The sequence below is a fragment of the Pelobates fuscus genome, chromosome 3 (genome assembly GCF_036172605.1).
Source record: "Pelobates fuscus isolate aPelFus1 chromosome 3, aPelFus1.pri, whole genome shotgun sequence".
Taxonomy (NCBI): domain Eukaryota; kingdom Metazoa; phylum Chordata; class Amphibia; order Anura; family Pelobatidae; genus Pelobates; species Pelobates fuscus.
This window is the reverse complement of record NC_086319.1, coordinates 380,330,503-380,355,270: the sequence shown is the minus strand read 5'-3', so window position 1 is coordinate 380,355,270 and position 24,768 is coordinate 380,330,503. Positions and strand designations below refer to the sequence as shown.

Sequence of the window (24,768 nt, the reverse complement as noted above, 5' to 3'; positions counted from 1 at the left end):
TTATTAATAATTATCTTTTTATTTCTTTTTTTTTTATAATTTTTTTTGAATTATTCAGTGCTCTCAGCTCCTTGGATTTCAAACCAGCTTATAAAAAATGCACATTATTGTTTTTTTCATTTTATATTTTTTTAAACAATGTTTCAATCCCATTTTTTTTTTCGTTCATTAAATAAATTAACACCTTATCCTCAAGACCGATTAAACCCTTTTTCCTCTGTAGAGGAGGGCTTAAAAAAAATAAGAAACCTTGTTTGCTTAGGCTCAGAACAAACATAAATTAAGCACATATTTATACCCACACAAATAAAGAATAAATACTTCGAAATAAGTTAAAAACAACAATTCAAAAGATCTCGCCAGGTTTTCATAATATTTTTTTTCTTCATTTTTTTTGTGTGTTTTTTTTAAACCTCTGTCGATTCCTTTTTTTTTTTTTTTTTATTTATAATTTGCAAGAGATCCTACAACTTTCTACTAAACACAGTCAGAGTAACCACACATAAACTAGAACACAAAGCTCTAACTAAAATTATAAGGTAGGAGAAAGATTTTCCTCTCTCCCCTCCCCCAACTACTTTATTATTTTTTTTTTATTTTTTAAAGAAACACAAAAAAAATCTATAAATAATATTAAAGAAAAACACACGTTCAAAAAGAGTTATTTGGGGGGAGGGAACCGAAAATAAACGAGAAAACGATTTATAGAACAGACGCAAACTTAATTAATAAACAACCTAATTTTTTTTTTCTATTTTCTGCTATACGATAAATGAACGCAAAGCTAATCATATTAAATGTTATGAATATTTGCTTTTTGAATTAAGGCTGCAGTCCCACTTTTCCGCGTTTAGTCATTTCCTGCTGTTTGAAACAAATTATATGGTTTAGGTGAGCCGGCTCAAGGCTTTCTGCTAATGTAATTTAAAATACCAGCTGGATTTTTTTTTTATATAAATACCCAAAAATGTTTACGTAATGTTCCCTCAAAAAATAGGCAGAATCACAATTCCAGTATCCTTTAAGTGACAGTTCATGACATCTACCCTTTTAACAACCAATAAGTGCACATTTTCTGTCACTGTTCTACTCCCAGAATCCTTTAGTCAAAGTCCTTAAACATGTCCAGGAATCCGCCAATCAGAGTCCATATTTCATATTCAGAAAATCCTTTGAGCAAAATTACATGGCTATGAGATACCTTATTTATATGCCTGAAAACGACATAATTACTTCCCCGTGCCTGGAGCTGGCCTGAATCTTTTTGTAAAATTATCATTTTTATTTCCGATATATACATTGTCTATTACTTAGGGTTTTTTTTTTGTACATTTCAGGGTTTCAAAATTACATTTTTTTATTTTAAAGATTTACGAAACAAGCCCCTCAAAAATATATATATATTTATATATATTTCAAATGGAAGAATCGATTGTGAATTCTCGTGAAGGAAAAGTTTTTTTTTATTACTAGTTATTTTTTTTCCCCCTGGATAAGTGGGGCTGAAGCTATAATTGCTATCTATGACCCATTAATTACCCCAAACATGGCATAATATTCAGTAATAATCTTAATAAATGGAACGCAAGTCTCTGGATTCAACTCAAGTTTAAAATGAGTAAGAATTTCATTGGTTTTCCTTTTTTTAAACTACGCATTTTGTAAACAAATAAATGAAGAGGAAATAGGAAATTCTAGAATGTTTCCTAATGGATTTTAAGCAGTCCCTTCTGGAAACCAGTCACAGGTGTTTGTTTGTTTTTTTATCATTTTAAATCAAATCAGAATTTTTATATTTCGGGACCTGAATTTATGATTTTGTCTAAAATGGAGTTTATATGTATATATGCGTATTTATACATATACACTTAATGGGTCATTGTCTTTTGGGACAAGTGTGAAAGCTTAAACTGCTCACGGGATTTTTTTTCCTTTTTTATAAAAATAGATATTTTTTTTTTCTCTCTTTCATTTCTGCGCCCGTCTCATTTCTTCGTTTATTATCTTCTTTTAAGAGTAGTGATGGGGTACAAAGGTGGAGAGTGAGGGAATAGGAGTTAAATGTTAGAAGAGTGAGGAGGTTGAAGTTTCGAGATCTCAATCCCAAAAGAAACCTAACCTGTTCACTGCTACTAAGAGAGAGCAGGACCACTTTAACGGAGCTATCGTGCCATACCTATATAACGTACATAGAGGTACCAAGCTCTGTACCCCATGTGCCAGCCATAGAGGTGCCAGGCACTGTGCATTCTGTCTAGACATTCCGGGGTCTATTGCTGCTATCATTTATGCAATCTCTCAAGGTGACAGGCACTGAATGCTCTATACCAGTCCTGTTATTCTCTACTACCTGTCTAAGTATTGAATATTGTCACCTATTCATAAAAACCTGGCTCTGCATTCAAGTTGCCAACTTAGAAAGGATTCATGGTCTTATTCATGTAACATATCTTGGATTTAAGATTTTAAAGTGCCAGACTATCAACTCACTGTGCATCCAATGGAAGTGCAAAACTACCATCAAATAGGATATTTACTAATACAGTATCTCTGTTAGGAGGCCTATGCTAGACTCTGTGTTCAAACCTAGTACTAAACTCGTGTTGTTACTCTCCTCTCTCTGTGTCCAGTCCTTTCTACCTCTATTTCTAAACCTCCTCCCAACCTCTCCATCAGCCATACCTTTATTCTCTCCCCTGCCTATTTTATCCCTCTCTCTCTCCAACTCTCCCACCCTAACTCTTACTCCCACTGCTTCTTCATGCTTTGTGTTGTTTACTGGTTTTGAATGACACTTGCAGGACCCGATCTCCCAGCCTGTATCCATTGAGGCTTGCAATTGCCATGGCGGCTTCGTCGTAGTTAGTCATGGTGACGAATCCGAATCCTTTGCACTTGTTAGTGGTGAAGTCCCGGATAACTTTGACGTTTGTCACGGCACCAAATGGTCCAAACAGCTGCCACAGCACACTCTCGTCAGCTTCTGGGGACAGGTTGTAGACAAAGATGCACCAGCCGGCAGTGGTGGGACCCGTCAGACTGACCCCGGCGAGGTTGGTAACACTGTCAATGGTGATAGGAGAGAACCTGGGAAGGAAGGAGAGCGGACTACATTGGGTGTAAGGAAGAGGTCTATGAGAGAGGAAAGCAGGAGAGGAAGATGGGGAGAAGGAATGAGGGAAAGAGATACATTGAGGGACTAGAGGTTTATCAGAGGTGGTAAGGAAACCAGATGCGATGAGAAATGGATGTGTATACGATAACAGAAATAGTGGATGAATTGTACAGAAAACAGGGAGAAGAACTGGAAGGGTGGATGAGGAAAGGGCATTCCGTATGAGGAAGACATTTGTAATTTGGAGAGAAAAATGGACGATGAAAGAATAGTCTACTAGACCAGGTGTAGGCATAAGATATCTCTGTGAGGAGACAGTACATGAGAATGTGGAAGTTATAGCAGAAGTATAAGGATGAAATCCTTGTGGGAAGGAAAGGAATGAGGACACAGTGGAAAATACCAGTAGACAGAACCAATGGTACAACAAGCACAGCAATGGCCATATTCTGTGACCTATGAAGCAGAGAGTACTTCTAGATTCATTCTGTATGAGTAATCTACAGTTATAGGTTTTGTTTATTTTGTATTTTTTAATTTGGAATAAATTCAAGCCTTCAAAATTAATACAATCTATAAAAAAAAATCAGTGGGCATATGCAGAGATTGAAATTGAGATAGGCTTCCCGGTGACCTTATATTTAACTATTTTGCATACAGGGTAAATAAGAAGGGATGAAGGAACCCAGAGGACAGATACTGGTGCTCCTGTTACAACAGATCTCTTTTTATCTACCTCTTTGTGTACCACTCCACTAACTGAGATGTCATGCTGAGTGCCACTGAAGACAAAGTGGGCCCTTCCATTAGATATGTAGAATATGGTGTGCATTGGGTCAGAAATGCCTTTTAACCTTGTGACCAAAGCTTCTTCCATGCAGTAGTCATCCCATTCTTTTCACACCACTTTGGTGGTGGGGCCTTATTTAGTTTACGCAAGACGTGGCTTAATGTACTGCAAGCCAGCGGCAGTACACATCAAAAAAGGTCAAGTATGTCCCAGTTTAGCTACCAGTCATGTCTACGGCAACAAGTAACCCACCAACTGTAATGAGGATATGAAGACTCGTCATGTTCGTCTCTTCTTTTAGAAGAAATGAAGATGAAAACTAAATATCGGATTGAGAATAAGATCATGTGAAATGACAATAGGGATCACTGTACTAAAAGTGAGAATTTCTATAAATTTTTTGGCTTTTATCAAACCCATGTTTTGATTTATTTTAATATGTCCGTGACACAGACAATGCAAAATTAGAATCAAATAGTAAGAAATGTAGAGGGTGTAAGGAGAGGCCAGTATATAATCAATTCATTTTAAATTAATGGGAAACTACCTCAAAACACACAATAAACAGGCCTGAATAATCTTTAATATGATGTCTTTAATGGGACTATTTTACACAGATCAGATTTCTTGATACATATATATAATATTAACAAGAGTTACCAAGATTTGTAGAATCCATCTTACTTTTCTAGCACACTTCGTATGAGGCAGTTTTTGATATAACAATATGTTTTGAAGACCACGAGTGGGCATGCCCAAGGGTCATGTTCTACCAAAAGATTTAATGACGTTAATATTTAAGCAAGTGTTAATATGGCCTAGTTTTCCCCAAAATATAATCCAACGATAGATCAGTACGCAAATGGCTAGTATTTCTTAGAGAGGCGCAGGTAGAATTTTAGCACTTGGAATGTAAATGCAGGCCCTGATTGGTATAACTTATTTTATTATAGCAGGGGGCTTAAAATAGACAGTAAAATTGGTCAAGTGGATGTGCTAATAAGCTCTTATCTTCTTTCTATTAAGACTCTAAGATGAAGAAAAGAGGTGGTCTTTCACATTGAGGGTAAGAAAGAGTTCCTGGTGAAATTTGAAATGGAGAACTAAGGAAATAGAGAAAAAAGAAGAAAAAAGAACCATGTAGTTTTCAAAGAAGACATTTAAGTGATGTTGGAGAGAGGGAAGGAAAGAAGGGTTGGGGTGATGGGGAGGGAGAGAGAAAGGAGGGAAAAAGCAGAGTAGACGTAGACATTAGAAAGTACTGGAGGAAGGGGAGGCTGGTGCAAAGGTCAGGTAAGTGAGGTGGAAAGGAGAGGGTTGCATAATGCATATGGCAGTATATAAATCACTAGTTATACCCCGGTATACAAATCCCCATGCCCATCTTTCAATCTTGGACCATTACATCACACCCGCCGTGCACTGGGGACATTCCTCGGTATATGGAACACATTAAGTCTAGCTGTAAATGACTGATCAGGCACACTTTACTGAAATTGGTTCTAAAGACTGATGCTGAAAATCCACAGCTTGGAATAACCCATCCCAACCATCAGGTATAGCTATCTGGTCATCTTTTAAAAAGGCACTAACCTTAATAATCTAGGGTTCTTAATTTTTTTTAATTCGCTTTTGATTCTTTTTACAGTTGCATTCCACTTTAAGAACATGGTTTTTGTAATTTAGTTGGGATGACAAGTGTAGTGATACCAGTTTTTCGGTATGGAAACATATAACTTTTATCATGTCTGGTGCTACAGCGACTGCTGTGAGAAAGCCATTAACTTATAGGATCCCTATGAAACTGCCTTTATTTATAAATGATCTGTCAGTATATGAATTCTTCTAAATAGAGCATAGCATCATTCATGTACCGCTACACAACAGGAAAAAGTGATATGTATCCAGAACAAACCATAGCAGATCTGGTAAAGTTGTATAATATATATCTCACAATTTACATGTTACGGTCAAATCCTTAGGCACTTCCTATGATAGTTGCTATGATAGTATACTGGTTAGTTAGTATATTTACCTGTCAAATTCATTCTAGAAGACTATTTGCATAGCAATCATTTTGAAATTAAAGGACTACAAAAGTGACCTTTTTTCAGGTCTTGTTTAACCAATATATTCTGTTTGTTTAAAGCAAATACAATGCACATAATGGGTCACCACATAGACTGCCAACATTACTATAATTCAGACATGCCTCTCTTGGTCTTAACGGGGCATAATACTGCATTTACTTACAGGGTTATTTACTAAATGGAGAATTCACATTTTCTAACTCAGCAGTTTACAGTTTTGCTACCCTGGCCTTTAATTAAAAATTCCTGTAATTGGTAAAAAATTGGTGGCCCTTATTTTGAATAATTTAATTTCACATTTCACGTCCTGCTCTTTATGCAAATCTGCTTACTTTTCCCATGATTCCTTTTTCCTCCTTGTTCCTTAAAGCCTTGAGAACTGGGAGCTCACACTGATTTAAAGGGTGACTGACCCCAGAAGCGTGTTAGTGACTTTGCCCAGTTAGTTCAATAAAGAGGCGTTCGAAGATGAGTTTACTTTAATTGTCATTCATTTTGGGAAAATCCTCCGACAAAAAACGGAGGATTTACCCAAGGTGAGATATGAAACATGTGAAATGTAAATTAAAGATTAGTTACTCTTCTGTTCTAGATTTTAAAATTCTCTTATCTTTAATGTAATAGATCCTCTTTAAAGTCAGCTTACGCAAACTAGCGAAAGTAGAGGACTTTGTACAGATTTGTACTTATGTCACCTATGTTTCACAAGGCAATCCGTACACAGTTAACTAAGACTTGATTTTTAACAGAGTTAATTCACTAAAGACAATCTTGCTGGGGATTTAAGGTAAATTTCAAAATTCAGGTCAAAATAGCTGAAATAGAAAAATTCTCCAATTCTTATATTTTGTCCGCAAATTTGAAATTCATTTTGAATTCCTGACAATTTTTACTTAAGGGAATAATAACACTGTAAATATGTATAATCAGAAAAAAAAAAATCTGAACTACACTATATGCAAAAAATTAGCTTGTTTTATTATTTTTACTGAAATATTTAATCTGACTAATAAGAGATTACCCTAATTTACATACATGTGTGAGGTTTTTTTCAGTGAGGTATTTAACATGCGACCCATTTATATTTCAGCCATATTAATCCTCACACTTGCTTTCATGATATAATACGTATCGTCTTTTACTACTATCACAAGACCAAGTAAAGCGGCTCAAAATCCAGTGAAATTTACTAGTGGCCAGAGCTATATTTGTACTGCTAACATCCACTCAAAATGTCAGTCATTGGGTCATTTCACTAGGCAGTAAATTTGTTGTGTTAAAATACAGTCAAAGTCTAATTCTCCTTCATAGTCATTTAGTTACCTGCAAGCACCTGAGATATTTAAAGTACATTTCCTGTGAGCAACCATCTTGGTTTTCTTAAATACTACTGGTGAGATAACAAGTAGTATTTTTTGAGCTATAGGAGAACTAGTTTTTTATTTTTTTGTGACAGGAATACTTGAAAAGTTTTATATGCATGATATCAATAATATTTTGTTTCATAGCCTGGATAGTAGTCATCTGAAAATGTATTTAACAAGAAGTCAAAAAAAAAAAAAAAGACTGTTGTTGCTTATCATTGAAAAAGTTTTGCATTGTAGGATGTCTGCTTGAAAAGCAAAATGGCTACTTGCAGCAGTAGAGAATTAGAAATATGTATTAAATATGATAGTATTTTAGGACTGTCGCAAGCAAAAGGGTCTTGCCTAGTCTCCCGTCCTGAGCGTCTATTGATTGTTTGCGACATATCACACACATACCAGCCTAGCCTATCTGCTGGTCATTCAAGGTCTGCATTTACATATTACTTCTTTGTCTTGTCGTATTACAGTAATCAGATTGCTGTCATAGTTTTACTGTTCTCAAGCCTGTCGTTTATGTGAGACATGCCGATGTCTTACTTTGCGCACTGTGTTACACATACAAAAACACATTTCACACCCTACAACTGCAACCAAAAGGAAAAGTAAAAACGCCAACAGAGACAAAAAAAAAATACAAAAATTTAAACAAAGCACCTCCCCAAAAATTAAAAGAAGGGTCGCATTAAAAAGAATCCAAGAGCAGACAAAAAAATATATATAAAAAAATAGCACGTAACTACATATATACTAGCAATCTAGATAAAAGGCAGGGCGGAGCTGTGATTTAATGTCCAGAGAGGAAATGTCATAATTCGATGAAAATATATAATATTTATACTAGGTAACTGATGTTTGATATCGGTCACCAGAAATAGTCTATGCTCCAAAATGGGAGATATGTGATGGAAAGGTGGGCAGGCCAGAAAGGGGGGATGAGCGTCAAATCTGCCTGCTAAAGCTGCAGTCTTTTCCAAAAAGAGGTGTGTTGGCCTTTCCGACTGTCCCCACTTAGGGCATGTTGGACCTTAGGTCCATGTTGAGAGCATTGTTGAAGCATTCTGAGACAGTACTCAGCACAGAGTGAGATTGTCTAAGGATGAACTGCGCTGATTGGGGAGTTTTGGCTTGGAGACTCACAACAAATCGAGGATGTTATACAGTCATAGAGCATCTGAGGACAAATAGGAAAACTCATAGTATGGAGTTTCCCGTAAATATTGATTTAAGGGTAATCAATGATAACTGACCTATAAAACTTATGCCAAAAGAGCAAAGGTCTTGATGTAATATTTTTTTGGATAAGGTCTCAAATGATTTAATATTTTTGTATAAACTTGTCAAATGATTTATTATTTTTAATTTTTTTTTTTAATTTTAAATATTTTTTAAAAATATATATTTTAAAAAGGTATATTTTAAATATATGATCTAGTTTTTCAAATCTTATTAATAAAAAAAATTAAAAAATTTAAAACATTAAATCATTTGAAAAGCTGACCCCAAAAATATCAAATCGCAGCCAAACACGTAAAAATATTTTGGCTGCCAATTTTAGAAGTCGTTTGCCATTTCACCCATATCAAGCGCTCCCTTCAAACATTATTAGTAATTCAATTTAAATTTTGCATCTGATTATGAGAGTATTTGTCCAGTGGCACAACCACAGCTTGGTAAACAACCCTCCTCAAATAAACAGCTATTTCCCATCTCTGTACATTAAATCACATTTAAAAACTAAAGACTTGCGCTGGGGAGGGGGAGGGGAAAAGAGTTGGGGGCAGAAGGGATTGGGCTCTTATTTACCTCTTAACTCCATACGCCATGTTTATTAAAGAGTCCAGCCTGCGAGAAAAGGGACAGGAGAGGGAGTGGAGTGTTAGTAATCGCGCAGGAATGATAGGGGGTACATTACTGCTCTTAGAAAGGCGCGTGGAGAAACTCTAGCTGGTAGAAGGAAACTTGCATCAAAAAGGTATTAAACATAGTGATAAATAACACCACCAGTCTGTAGAGCTGTCGGGTCTACTCCTATGTAAATCTAGTCACGGTCAATACTATATTTAAGCTCATTTGTATATCTCCTATTTGTATAACGGTCAACTGCCTTCATGTTTGTCACACAGATGTTAATAAACTAAAGGTACAAAAATAAAATAAAGTACATATAATGCATATAATGAGTACACAAAGACAGACTAAAAAAAAGGGTCTAATAAAGAATTTTTAAAGGGTGCATATAATATAGATATGTGTCTGTATATATATATATATACACATATATATTTTTTTCTTTTTTATTTAACATGTTCGTATATTTATTTTTAAAAATTTCATGGGAAATATTAGAAAAATATGACCGAGTTACAAATTGCTCCAGCTGGGGGAAGCGTCACCTGTTGCACTTGCACGTACGAGTACTTCCTGTGCTATATTAAGACACCACGGGAAGTACAGTGTGCAAAGGAAATGTTTTTTTTTTTTATATATTTAAAACATAACTTATCTAATGGTATTAGTACTTTTAAATGTAAGTATTACTGCTGCAAAGTGTTAGATTGATTAAGTGAACAGGGTTTCACTGTTTCACTTTAAGAGTTTTCACATGATGACAATGACAACAACATATTGGGTGCCATTTTGTGAAATATAATAATTACAATGCTATAATGCAGTGGTTTCCACACCTGTCTTCAAGGCACGCCTACCAGTCTATGATTAAGAGATTACCCCGTTTTGTCTATAAAGTTTTTTTAGAAAAGAAAAAAAAAACACCTTAACACAACTGGGCAATGCCTAAATCCTGGGCTGGTAGGCATGCCTTGAGGACTGGTTTGGAAACCACTGCTATATTGATTCAGGGAGAGCATGCTGTAGGGGTGTTTAAAGGTATTAATTGAGAGATTAATCCATTAACAGTTGTGTTTTATTGTTTCTATTTAGGTATTTAACCATTAAGGAAATTAGCAAATTAGGAATTTAACTAGGAAATGAGGATACAAAAATAAACAGGCAAATAAACCCTTTAACCTTAGTAAACCCAAACCCCATGTGAATAAAGTTACACATGGCCCAATACTGAAATTAGGCAATCAAATGTCAATGCAATACATCGTCAACCAATCCATTGATGGTCTGAATAGCATTAAAATAATTACTTGAATGGTTCATTTGAGTAGGAGATTAATGTCTTAAGGGGATCATTGGTTCTGTGTATCCCCCCCAAAAAAGACCCCAATCTTCCCACAGGTAAGTGAAGTTAAAGACAGATGAACTTTGTCTCTCTAGTACTAGACAACAGAAACAGCCAAATTACAGAGGTGCAGGAGGGTCCCATCACTGAGACACACACACACACACACACACACACATATATCTACACACACGTGTGCGCACACATCTAAAGATACTGATATGCACATAAGTTTCCTGAAATCCATCTTACCATTAAAAAGTAACCCTCGTTATGCCTCGTTATGGTCATTAGTCAGTGATTTTTGGGTAAAAGTCAGAGATTTCATGACAGTCTCTCTCTTTACATAGACATGCAACACATACTCTTGTCACGCACTCACAGCCACCCTCGAGGTGGTACCCTGAATATCCCCAATTCATTTTGTGGTCCACATATTTAGCTAATTTTATGTTAGAGATGTATATAGTTTTCTTACATAAAAAAAAAAGACTATGAAATTAGGTATTCAAGCACTAAATGTATCACGGGGCAGTGAAATATGCCCTTACCTTGTATAGGAGGCCGAAGGGGTGCTGCAGGCAGCAGGAGTAGGCAAAGAAGGGAGAGGAGGACAGGGTAAGCAGTATGTCGGTAGGAGTTAAGAGAAGGGTATTATAGGTGAGCAATGCTTGAATAGCAAATAAGGCAATGTAAGCGTTCATTCTTTGAATTCTATATTTTAACTAGCGGTACTATGGGTGGCGTATTCAGTTGGCGGATATGTACAGGATGGAATGAGATGAGAAAAAGATTAGCACTATCTAGCAAGCCTCATGGCTGGAGACAGCATTTGAGAAGCACTGGTGAAAAGTACAAGCATGAGTAGGCAAACAGTATGTACGACACAGCTAAAAATAATCTAGAGTAGATAATATCAAAATTAAATAGAAAAAGAGGCAGAAACTTAGAATGGGTGGGGGTAACTGAATGGGGGAGGGGGGTATAGGCAGTAGTAGATAAGTAGCAACAATGAAGAGGCAATGTAGACAGTAAAGCATGGCTTAGAACAGGAATCACATGAGTAACACAAGCAGCGTAACAATAGGTTGTAAATAGAAATGATAAATGGGGGTTCCGAAGGTGGAAATATAAAGGCTAGATGTAAATACCGGTAGTAATGCACGGTGTGGGTAGATATGGGAATATAGACAGTAATATAATATGAAGTAATGGAGAGTAGGATTATAGCGGTGCATAGACAAGAATTTAATAGAATATTGGTAGCTGGGAAGTGACAATAGTGGGTTTATGCAATATGTTTATGTCATACAAGAGGGGGCTACAAGGGAAGTCAGATTCAAAAGCTATAGACAGTGATGTAAAGGATGGAGAGTAACGTACGAGGGGATATAGAGAGCAATGTAAGATGTAGGTAGATCGAGTGCATGATATGGAGGAGGTGTAAGCAGTAACATTATAGGAGATATACAGGAGGAATTCAGGAAGGATACAGGTGGTAATGTAGAATGGGGGTTCAGCAATAATAACAGGACAGGGGGCTATAGGCAATAATATAGACAGTGACCAGACTGGGAAACAGCCAGTGATAAAGGATGGATTATACTAAATGTAAATGGATGGGGTATGGGCAGTCATACCAGATGGGAGATAGAAGGGAGTTACAGGATGGGATCCAGGTGATACATAGGGAGTATCAGGTGGTGATATAGCTGTATTATAGGATGGGGGGGGGGGGGGCAATAATACAGGAGGGGTATAGACAGTAACTGGCAGTAGACACAAAGTAGCAGGAGACAGGAATTATTATTTACAGACAGCATGCAGGAGATGGATGGGTGGATTTGAGCATACCAAGTGAAAGACAATAGCGTTATTTTGATGTAAATGGCTTGACGTGCATGGTCCATGGATAGTAAGAGACAATGGCATATGGATTGTGGGATAGTAATGATTACTGGGGAAATCTGTTTACCTGAATCTCTGTGTCTGATGGTGCAGGGGTCCTGTGTACCTCCTGGCTGTTGTCTGGTACAGGTGGGTGAGCAGAGCCTGTCCTGTTTTCTGGCTGGGATTGTTGGCAAATTTCACTGTAATTGGTTCACTGGCACCAAGAGGCTTCTGTCCATTCAGGCCCTTAATAGCCTCTTCTGCTTCTATCCTTTTATCAAACCGTATAAAACCTACACCCCTGGAGACACCTAAAAAAGGCAACAAAAAAAACAGTAGAGCCACAACAATAAAATTTATGATTACTTCAATTGTCATAAAATGTTACAGGGTGAGTGAAGGGATACTGTATATTATATACCTGTGACTTGATCCACCAGTATACGAGATGTGATAATTCTCCCGTATTGAGAGAAAAGCTGTTCCATCTCTTTCTGGTTCATGGTTTTTGGGAGGCTGCTGACGTACAGGTTGGCATCTCGTATAGAGGCTGAGCTGGGGCGGGCGTATGATACCTGTGTAAACAGGAGAGAGAATATCACCATATTAGCTTCTATACACATATAAAACACATACATTCATAAATTTACTACTGTATGAACTGGGATTTGAAACATATTTTAGAAAAGGTACCAATTACAAACGTAAAGTGCAAAATTATATGATGAGACCTTTAACTCCCAGAATCCCTTGCACAGGAGCACACCCTTGGCATGGTGGCAGTACATGGATGGGGCTGAAAACTATAGAACATAGGCAAAACCTGCTGGTTTGGGAAATAATTATCCAATCCACATATAGTCACTACTTGGTTATAGTAATATGTGGGGTTTAATGAATAAACCCTCAGAAATGTGCTTAGCCAACAGCAGCTACCTGAATCCAAACTAACGTTTAAACTAATATTTAATCTATACATTGTCAATGTTACCGGCACTATGTATAGAATTGAATGGCGTTCATTGTCATTGTTTGATTGATAATAATAAGAACAATGACACTTGAGTAACAAAAATGTAACAGTGAGATAACAGGTTCCAGTCTTACAGTCTGCACAGAATCTCCATTGTCCACTAGAGGGCCACCCTGCTCTAACAACGCCCAACATTTTAACAGGCACTGTTGTGGCTATAGCACTGTTGCATCATTGCTATAATAATACTTGACATTTCGAACTGCTATTTCTATAGTGAATCCACATTTGTAGATGATTCAGATCCACCGTCACTTTCCTGGAAATGAAACTATAGAATATAACACTGAAAATCGCCTACAATTGTGTTAATGATTTTTTTTTTGTCCTGTGATGCTTCATTTTCTTTTAAAATGTTTATTAAACATTAAGTAAGTGAAATCACAACCCAGTTCAGTCCTGGCATAGCGAAGGCATACATTGCATAGTGCAACATTGTGTTTCTACCCCAGGGGTAGGCAACCTTTTAGCAGCACTGTGCCGATATAGGATTGTGATGTCCCGTAGCGTGCCGGTCCTATTTTTTTAAATTTAGGTGTGTATGCTGCCGTATTCTGTTTGTGTTATTTTTACTGCAGTTGCTTTGCATCATTGTATTTGTGCGTATATGAGCTATTATATTGTATATGTTCATTAGTAGTTTATGATACATATGAATGTGGGCTGTGTATGAGGGCTGTTTGTGGAATTGTGTGTGGATGGATATGTCACATTGTGTGTTTGGTAGTGTGTGTGGGCTGTTTGGGGTATTGCATGTGAGAGGCTGCATGTGGGGTTTGTGTGCATGTATGTGGATTGTTAGCGGGTTACGTTTGTGCAGATTGTGTGTATGTTTGTGTGTGCGCTGTTCGTATTATTTGTATGAGGGGAGGGTTATGCTTCATTTCTGTGTTATGAATGTAAATTAGTGATAGTAAAAATGTATATTTACTGTGTATACCTGTATTCAATATCTACTCAAAATGGCTGCTAGAGCACCCGCTCCCACCGACTAACTACCTCGTGTAACAAGATGGCGCCTACATCCGGAGTAAAATCCCGGGATGATGGTGACATCACGCCTCGTATGATTTGCATTAGATAAGACACTTAACCAATTAGAGATGTATTCTCTCTGTTATCTACATTTTTGCATATGATGTATTTTTGCCTTTATAAGGGGCTTGCCGCCCCCTGAGTAAACATTCCGAAGTTTTTTATTAACCTGATACTTGTGTCTCAGTGTAATTTACTTCAACGTGCACGCATTTATTTTAACAATTTGGAAAGGAGCAGATACTCAGATAAACACTTGGTTTGATCCACAATATCTGTGTATATCTAGCAGTATGGTTGGCTTCCCTGGGTTCCAGTGGGGACCAGGCTGGCCGAGTACAGGTCAAAGACAGAGGCTGCAACAGCAGCTGCAGGCTGCTCTACTACGTTGTGGATTCCCATTCACAAGTGCTTGGAGGAAGTGATCTGAGATAATTTCCTCTATGTGCTGCAATGCTTAAATTGAGGATTGTCCTTTACCATCTTTTCGTATTAGCAGATATTTGAAGTTTTACTGGGACTCCTGATAGGCCAGAGCCTGTTTGGCTCTAGCAGCCTTGAGTGCCGTGCAAAGACACCTCGAGTGCCGTGCACGGCACTAGTGCCGCAGGTTGCCTACCTCTGTTCTACCCCTTTGTCTAATTTGACTGACAGGTGCAAATGGTATGACTGACAGGATGGCTCTGAGTTCAAGGATAGAGGTAAATACAATCGTTTTTATTTAATACATTTCACGTTATTTTTTTTTAAAGACCTGCAAAACACGTGATTACTAAATATAGGAGATAAGCAAAGAATACTAACAATCCTGAGAATTGAAGGATAAGGTAGAGGGTTGCAGAAAAAATCACTACTTCTTAACACCTTCATCAGAAGAGGTTAAACAAATCCCATTGTATCATGATGATCCTTCACAAAGGGGTTTAAAACATCCCTGGTTAGAGGGACAGTATCGTCAAGCAAAGTAATGTGAAGATAGAATCTTCACATCATAATAACATATGAAACCATTTCCTGTGTGGCAGTGAAGGGGTTAAACTGCTCTTTTGTTTATCCCTGGGGATAATGGATTGTTTATCATGCGCAGGGCATCCGCTGCCAGTGTATTGTGCAGACCTCTCTAGGGAATTTCCCATGAGCCTATGCAGCCTCAACGCACATCATTAAGGCAGGTCACATGTCATCTGATGCAACAAACTCTTTTATTAAGCTATTAATTAATTATTTTCACTAATATTATTACAGTTATTTAGGGTTTTCAATGCAGCCTTTAAGGCCTGATACTCCCTATAGATACTACTAAAGAAGCCAAAGTCGTTATATCCTGCCTTAAGTTTCCAGTTTTACAGAATTTGTCTTCCTGGTAAAACATGTAAGCCCAAATGAAGAAATTAATATGCAAAAGCACCACTTAAAACAGCTCCTTTATCCTATTAAAACTCATTTGTACAACAGTATTATACGCCATTTACATTACATTGGGGAATTGGCAGACAGACAGGATGCTTGATAAATACAGTGCCTTCCGCTAATATTGTTACCCTTGGTAAATATAGTCAAAAAGGCTGTGAAAAAAAAAATATTTGTTGTTTAACCTTTTGATCTTTTGTTCAAAAAACACACAAAATACTCTGCACTCATGGATATCAAAGAATAAAAAAAATTAAAAAAAACTTTGTTAAATATATGTGTGGGACAATTATTGGCACCCTTTTAGTCAATTATTTGTGCTACCTCCCTTTGCCAAGATAACAGCTCTGAGTCTTCTCTTATAATGCTTAATGAGGTTGGAGAATGCATGGCAAGGAATCTGAGACCATTCCTCCCTACAGAATCCCTCCCGATCCTCCAAATTTGGAGGTCCATGCTGGTGGACTCTCCTCTTCAGTTCACCCCACAGGTTTTCTATGGGGTTCAAGTCAAGGGGACTGGGATGGCCATGGCAAGACTTTGATTTTGTGGTCAGTAAACCATGTTTGTGTTGATTTTGATGTATGTTTTGGATCATTGTCCTGCTGGAAGAGCCCACCACGGCCCACTTTCAGCTTTCCGGCAGAAGTAGTCAGGTGTTCATTTAATATTTGTTGATATTTGATGGAGTCCCTGATGCCATGTATCCTAATAAAATGTATAGGTCCTCTGGCAGAAAACTGTCCCAAAACAATAAAGAGCCACCACCATATCTAACCGTGGGCAAGAGGTACTTTTCCATATGGCTAGCTCTCTGTGTGCGCCAAACACACCTCTGGTGTTTATTGCCAAAAGGCTCCATTTTGGTTTCATCTTACCATAGGATCCCATCCCATTTGATGTTTCAGTAGTGTCTGGGAAACTGAAGACTTGAGGTTGTTTTTTGATGAGAATAGAGGCTTTTTCCTTGACACCCTTTCAAACAGCTTGTGGTGATGATGTTACGCAATTAGGTTACATCAGATTGTAGTTTTGGAGAATTTCTGACCCAATGTGCAATTAACCTTTGAAATTCTCCAGCTGTGATCCTTGGAGATTTATTGGCCACTTGAACCATCCTCTTCACAGTGCGTTGAGACAATATAGATCATCGTCCTCTTCCAGGTTGATTCACAACATTTCCAGTTGATTGAAACTTCTTAATTATTGCCAATATCGTTGTATAGCCACTTCCCATTTTCTGATGCACAACAAGCTTTAGCTGCACATCAGAGCTATATTTCTTGGTCCTACCCATTGTAATGAATAACTAAGGGAATTTGGCCTATGTGTTACCTCATATTTATTCCCCTGTGAAACATGAAGTCGTGGTTGAACAATTATCCGTTCCTAGACACCCAGATGTACTAAAAAAAATGGTAAAATATCAATGGGGATATACTTCAAATGAATGTTCTCATATGAATTCATAAGGGTGCCAATAACTGTGCCACACATATATAAACCTGTGCCGTGTTTACAATTGTTTGATATCCATGAGAGCAGAGTATTTGTGTGTATTTTTTGAACAACAGATGAAAAGGTTAAAAAATAAGCACAGATTTTCACAGCCTTCTTTGGTCATATTTACCAAGGGTGTCAATATTAGTGGAGGGCATTGTAGGTGGAGATAGATAGATAGACAGACAGACAGAAAGGCAGATAGATAGACAGGAAGGCAAAGAGATAGACAAGCAGGCAGGCAGACAGACAGACAGACAGGAAGGCAGGCGGGCAGACAGAGAGACAGACAGACATACAGGAAGGCAGAGAGACAGACAGGAAGTCAGAGAGACAGGCAGGCAGGCAGACAGAGAGACAGGCATGAGTCTTCTGATATGAGTTTCTTTTCTATTTTTTTCCTAATTTTATTCTTTTAATTTGTTTATTTTTATAAAAGCATTGTCTAAATTGTGGTGATTGCCGCAATGTCTTTATGTGTCTACATGCCTTTTATGTTACATTTTAAACACTTTGCAGTTTTCAGCATTAAAAATACTGCAAGTGGGGGGGCGGGGCCGGACCGCCGAGCTGGACGGTCGCAAGTACCTTCAGCTCCTGCACCTTCCAACGATTTCAGCCCTAAAAACATGGTTTATCCTGGGATAGAAGACCGACAGCACCGACCCTCCGTGTGCTGGGACCACTGGACCCAGGGAGAGGCTGACTCTCCGAGTTCCAGTCCCCTGGGGGAGAAACTGCCACCCCAGATGGGGCCTTCTTCGGCGGTGAGCGGGGCGGACGCCCGCTGCCCCGCTATCCTGCCTGACAGCGCCCGGCCAGAGGACCGGACTGGCGAGGTCCTGGCCCTGTTCCCCCCCCCCTCTGGGCCGGCCCCCACCCTGTGACCCCGCAGGCAGCACGGCAACCCGGGCCCAGCAACATCTGCAGTCTGATCCGCGGCCTGGGCACCCTACCTAAAATGGCGGACGCCACGTGCGACAAAACCAGCAGGAAAACAAGCGGCGCCCAGACGCCCACAATCCATGGCAAAACAACCGGGTACAAACAAACCGACACCCCACAGCTACCACCGGCTACCACCTACCAGGGAAACCCAGCAAAGAGCCTCTCTCCAGGCCGCAACAAGAGGCCGACGTTTGCACCCAGGGGCCCGACGCACCGATCCACACCTCGGCAGGGCGCCCAGCAGAATCACCTCCCGCGCAAGTTGCCTGTACCTCCTAGCCTCATACTTCTGCAGCCATCCTGCTTCATCAGTGCTAGATGGAATCGCTGGGACAAGGAGGGTCAGCTGGCTGTGCCGCGGCGAATCCTGAGGTCGGGAGTGGGTTGAGTGCCTATCAGAGACTGCCCGAGGTTACCCCACAACCACATGCTGACTTTTGAACTCTGTTCTATGATATATGCCTTCTGTTTTAAGCCTTTAATACTAGTGATGACTGTAAATAATGTTTAACTAAGCATGTATACACTTTTATTGGCCATAGCATGCATGAATGTAGAGCGCCTAGACAAAGCGTACTGTCTAAACTTTACTATATATAAAATGAAGTTGATAATCATAGGAGACTTTGACAATATGTTATGACGACCCTATCCTGTACAACTCTTGAAAGTCTCCCTCTCTTTTTTCTGTACCCCTATAATCACATGCCTCAACAATAATAAAGAATTAAAAAAAAAAATACTGCAAGGGGCTGTATCATTCTGAAAAAATACATATTGAATCGTTTTTTCTTGTCGAACGTGGAGCCCATGGACATTGTATGAATTGTTTGTTGCTCACCCATCTGGGACTCAAAAGCCAGATTGTCCTGTTACATGACAGGAAATTGCTGCCTTTCTCTCCTTCTCTACACTGCCTGCAAGAAATGTCTCACTATTTTCAACAGAGGATTTGGTTCAGCACCACAGACAGCGCAGGCCCAGAATATCTGCCATGACAGAGGATAAGGAGGGTGAAGGCTTTCAGCCATTTCCCACCATGTATGATAGTGTGACTGTCATTGCTGCTGCTGGGCGGTGGGAATTATTTAGCATATTTTAGATAAAATCAGACAAATTAAAGAAAAAAAATAATCTCAAACACTACTATTTTCCTAGTTCTCTATAAGAGAAGACAAAGTATAAAATAATGTTATTACTATTAGCAAGCTTCTTTTTTTTTATTGATTATCCTGATCTCTCTCTCTCTCACACACACACACAATCTCTCTCTCTTCTTTTTTTTTCTTTCTTCATAAATAAACCCCATTATCAAGAGAAACGCTATAGCGTAACATTTATAGGAATGCGGTCTTGTTTTACATTTTATACAAAAACAGCCTGACATTAATTTGTTTATCCAGTCACACTAACACTGGCGAAATGCACGCTGAAGTCAGAAAATCTGCTGATATTGCATTTTTAGAAATACCCATTTATTACCAACGATGCTTAACAAAAAAATAAGAATTTTTTTTTTAATGCAGAAATGCGATAGACACTATATTTCATAGAGAACTTTCAGCTAGTTAATAATAAAAAAAACAAAAAACTTAAAATGAACGTACAACACTACGAATGTATATTTTTGAATGAGTAAAAATTATTTTTTTCGAGTCATGATTCTTTTATATAGCAGCGTAATAACATCCACCCAGCTAGGATCTGCATTTCTTTTGCATGATAAGTTACATTTGTTTCAGAGGATGTGATTCGGCTGCAATACATAGGAAATGACTGATGGGGCAGGGAGGCTGGGTTAAATCATCATAAAGGACGTCAAGCATGCTTGCTTGATATAGAATAGCTGCAGTGCAGGTGCAGTGCCATTAAATAAATGGACTGTGCAGTCAAACCCACAGCACGCTCTCTCCCTGCACACGCAATACGTTGCTCTATTATAGAGTCATGCAGCATTCCATCCCTGTGCAGCATTCCAACCTAGTGATACTGAGCTTAAATCAGCATTTTCCATTACAAAGACGCGTGAGAATCAATTCATTTAAAAATAAAAATAAAAAAAGTAATTCTGGTCGCCAAATTCTTAATTCGATTTAGTGATGCCTTGCGAGCAATACACACTTTGAGGCTGTATTTATCTTTTTTTTGTCTTTTTATAATACTGTCTCCCCAAATTAGTTGCTGGAAATGTTTAATTCACACACAAAAAAATTCAATTCAATTAAAAATGGCTACATATAGGCCAGAATAGCCAGGCTTGGGTAAGAGGTGGGTTGTGGGTATGTTTGCAATTTGGGCATTTTAGTTTAAATAAAAACAAAAAAAAAGGTTTTCTGGTTCAAGGAAATCACTGTTTAACAAGCAAACATCACTGTGATTATGTCACTGTGCTCACCAGTCGAACTGACCCTTTTCCTAGTTAAACATTTCTCTGTCATTGGTCAGTTTGTTTACCAAGTTGGACTGTCCCTTTAAGCCTTTTTCCAAGTTACTGTCATTAGGTCACTGCACTCTCCAGTGAGACGGGACCTTTAAACCATTAAATATGTCACCATTATTAGGTCACTGAACTCTCCAGTAAGGCTGGCCCTTTAACCCATTAAATATGTCACTGTCATTAGGTCACTGAACTCTCCAGGAAGGCTGGCCCTTTAACCCATTAAATATGTCACTGTCATTAGGTCACTGCATTCTCCTGGAAGGCTGGCCCTTTAACCCATTAAATATGTCACCGTCATTAAGTCACTGTGCTCCCCACTAGGGCTAGCCTCTAACCCATTAAAATGTCACTGTTATTAGGCCACTGTGCTCCCCAGGGGGACTGACCATTTAATTAAACAGATTATTCAGATTAATCCATTTATCTCTTTGTGATAGATGTTAGATAGTAAGCTTTACGATTGTATGAGAGGGATAGACCCTGGAAAGTCCTGTTAGGCCAGAATCTGAGATTCGGTCACATTAGTCTTTTAGTCGCCTTAGCCTTTAACTTTCCATTGTGTGACCCTGATTTGGGATTTAATAACAGCAGCTGCCTTCCTATCCTCTGCCACTTTTACTCTCCAGGGAAAATACCCCATAATTAGCCATAGAGAGGACAGATGGCTGAGTGCTTTTGTTTCAAGTTCCCCCCGCCCATCCTATTCCTCTTATCCTTCTTCCCAAAGGGCATGCATTTATATAACAAAAGAAACCAAAACAGAATATACCCCCTTCTCTCTGCCAGTGACCTGCTGCCTCCGCTATGAAGTGACCCTTGGAGGGTGTATGTGGTTTTTAGGGCATCTGTCACTCTAGCTCCTGTCAGTGGGGGAGGTTTAGGATTTCGGTGTGTAAGGGGCACAATCTGTTAAAATCAATGTAGCCCACCCGATTTGCATTCCTAAAATGATTCTGCTAAAATATACGGCGTTCACCAGGTATAGCACACCTCAACATCGAGCCAAGTTATAGAGATTTAGCACTGAACCAGTCATTGTCACCTGTTCTTACATGTATGGTTATGGAAAGCAATTCTAACATGTTCTATTACTACTAATTATTATTATTATTATTGGCATTTATTTAGCGCCAACAGATTCCGTAGCGCTTTACAATATTTTGAGAGGGGGGATTTAACTATAAATAGGACAATTACAAGAAAATTTACAGGAACTATAGGTTGAAGAGGATCAGTGTATAGATACTCAGTATTATTATACAGCGCAGTGTGTTCATTATCAGTGTATAGATACTCAGTATCTATACAGCGCAGCGTGTTCATTATCAGTGTATAGATACTCAGTATTATTATACAGTGCAGTGTGTTAATTATCGGTGTATAGATACTCAGTATTATTATACAGCGCAGTGTGTTCATTATCAGTGTATAGATACTCAGTATTATTATACAGTGCAGTGTGTTCATTATCAGTGTATAGATACTCAGTATTATTATACAGCGCAGTGTGTTCATTATCAGTGTATAGATACTCAGTATTATTATACAGCGCAGTGTGTTCATTATCAGTGTATAGATACTCAGTATTATTATACAGCGCAGTGTGTTCATTATCAGTGTATAGATACTCAGTATTATTATACAGTGCAGTGTGTTCATTATCAGTGTATAGATACTCAGTATTATTATACAGCGCAGCGTGTTCATTATCAGTGTATAGATACTCAGTATTATTATACAGCGCAGCGTGTTCATTATCAGTGTATAGATACTCAGTATTATTATACAGCGCAGAGTGTTCATTATCAGTGTATAGATACTCAGTATAATTATACAGCGCAGTGTGTTCATTATCAGTGTATAGATACTCAGTATTATTATACAGTGTGTTCATTATCAGTGTATAGATACTCAGTATTATTATACAGTGTGTTCATTATCAGTGTATAGATACTCAGTATTATTATACAGCGCAGTGTGTTCATTATCAGTGTATAGATACTCAGTATTATTATACAGTGCAGTGTGTTCATTATCAGTGTATAGATACTCAGTATTATTATACAGCGCAGTGTGTTCATTATCAGTGTATAGATACTCAGTATTATTATACAGCGCAGTGTGTTCATTATCAGTGTATAGATACTCAGTATTATTATACAGCGCAGTGTGTTCATTATCAGTGTATAGATACTCAGTATTATTATACAGTGCAGTGTGTTCATTATCAGTGTATAGATACTCAGTATTATTATACAGCGCAGCGTGTTCATTATCAGTGTATAGATACTCAGTATTATTATACAGCGCAGCGTGTTCATTATCAGTGTATAGATACTCAGTATTATTATACAGCGCAGAGTGTTCATTATCAGTGTAAAGATACTCAGTATCATTATACAGCGCAGTGTGTTCATTATCAGTGTATAGATACTCAGTATTATTATACAGTGTGTTCATTATCAGTGTATAGATACTCAGTATCATTATACAGCAGTGTGTTCACTATCAGTGTTTAGATACTCAGTATTATTATACATTGCAGTGTGTTCATTATCAGTGTATAGATACTCAGTATTATTATACAGCGCAGCGTGTTCATTATCAGTGTATAGATACTCAGTATTATTATACAGCGCAGTGTGTTCATTATCAGTGTATAGATACTCAGTATTATTATACAGTGCAGTGTGTTCATTATCAGTGTATAGATACTCAGTATCATTATACAGCGCAGTGTGTTCATTATCAGTGTATAGATACTCAGTATTATTATACAGTGTGTTCATTATCAGTGTATAGATACTCAGATTATTATACAGCGCAGCGTGTTAATTATCAGTGTATAGATACTCAGTATCATTATACAGCGCAGTGTGTTCATTATCAGTGTATAGATACTCAGTATTATTATACAGTGTGTTCATTATCAGTGTATAGACACTCAGTATTATTATACAGCGCAGTGTGTTCATTATCAGTGTATAGATACTCAGTATTATTATACAGCGCAGTGTGTTCATTATCAGTGTATAGATACTCAGTATTATTATACAGCGCAGTGTGTTCATTATCAGTGTATAGATACTCAGTATTATTATACAGCGCAGTGTGTTCATTATCAGTGTATAGACACTCAGTATTATTATACAGCGCAGTGTGTTCATTATCAGTGTATAGATACTCAGTATTATTATACAGAGCAGTGTTTATTATCAGTGTATAGATACTCAGTATTATTATACAGCGCAGTGTGTTCATTATCAGTGTATAGATACTCAGTATTATTATACAGCGCAGTGTGTTCATTATCAGTGTATAGATACTCAGTATTATTATACAGCGCAGTGTTTATTATCAGTGTATAGATACTCAGTATTATTATACAGCGCAGTGTGTTCATTATCAGTGTATAGATACTCAGTATTATTATACAGCGCAGTGTGTTCATTATCAGTGTATAGATACTCAGTATCATTATACAGCGCAGTATGTTCATTATCAGTGTATAGATACTCAGTATTATTATACAGCGCAGTGTGTTCATTATCAGTGTATAGATACTCAGTATTATTATACAGCGCAGTGTGTTCATTATCAGTGTATAGATACTCAGTATTATTATACAGCGCAGTGTGTTCATTATCAGTGTATAGATACTCAGTATTATTATACAGCGCAGTGTGTTCATTATCAGTGTATAGATACTCAGTATTATTATACAGCGCAGTGTGTTCATTATCAGTGTATAGATACTCAGTATCATTATACAGTGCAGTGTGTTCATTATCAGTGTATAGATACTCAGTATTATTATACAGCGCAGTGTGTTCATTATCAGTGTATAGATACTCAGCATTATTATACAGCGCAGTGTGTTCATTATCAGTGTATAGATACTCAGTATTATTATACAGCGCAGTGTGTTCATTATCAGTGTATAGATACTCAGTATTATTA

At 37.8% G+C, this 24,768-nt stretch overlaps 1 protein-coding gene across 15 annotated transcripts in view; it reads right to left on the bottom strand.

Annotated features, from left to right (window-relative positions):
* Positions 1-24,768, bottom strand: part of ELAVL3 (ELAV like RNA binding protein 3) — a 60,668-nt gene continuing 35,900 nt past the window's right edge. For 3 of the 15 annotated variants that reach the window (XM_063449528.1, XM_063449530.1, XM_063449529.1), the window contains exons 4-8: positions 12,864-13,017; positions 12,528-12,753; positions 11,104-11,127; positions 9,166-9,204; positions 1-3,108 (exon numbers count right to left, since the gene is read on the bottom strand). In XM_063449528.1, coding sequence (XP_063305598.1) covers positions 2,760-3,108; positions 9,166-9,204; positions 11,104-11,127; positions 12,528-12,753; positions 12,864-13,017 — 792 coding nt within the window. In that variant the 3' untranslated portion in view covers positions 1-2,759. The other 12 variants (XM_063449533.1, XM_063449535.1, XM_063449536.1 and 9 more) reach the window with 8 other exon arrangements.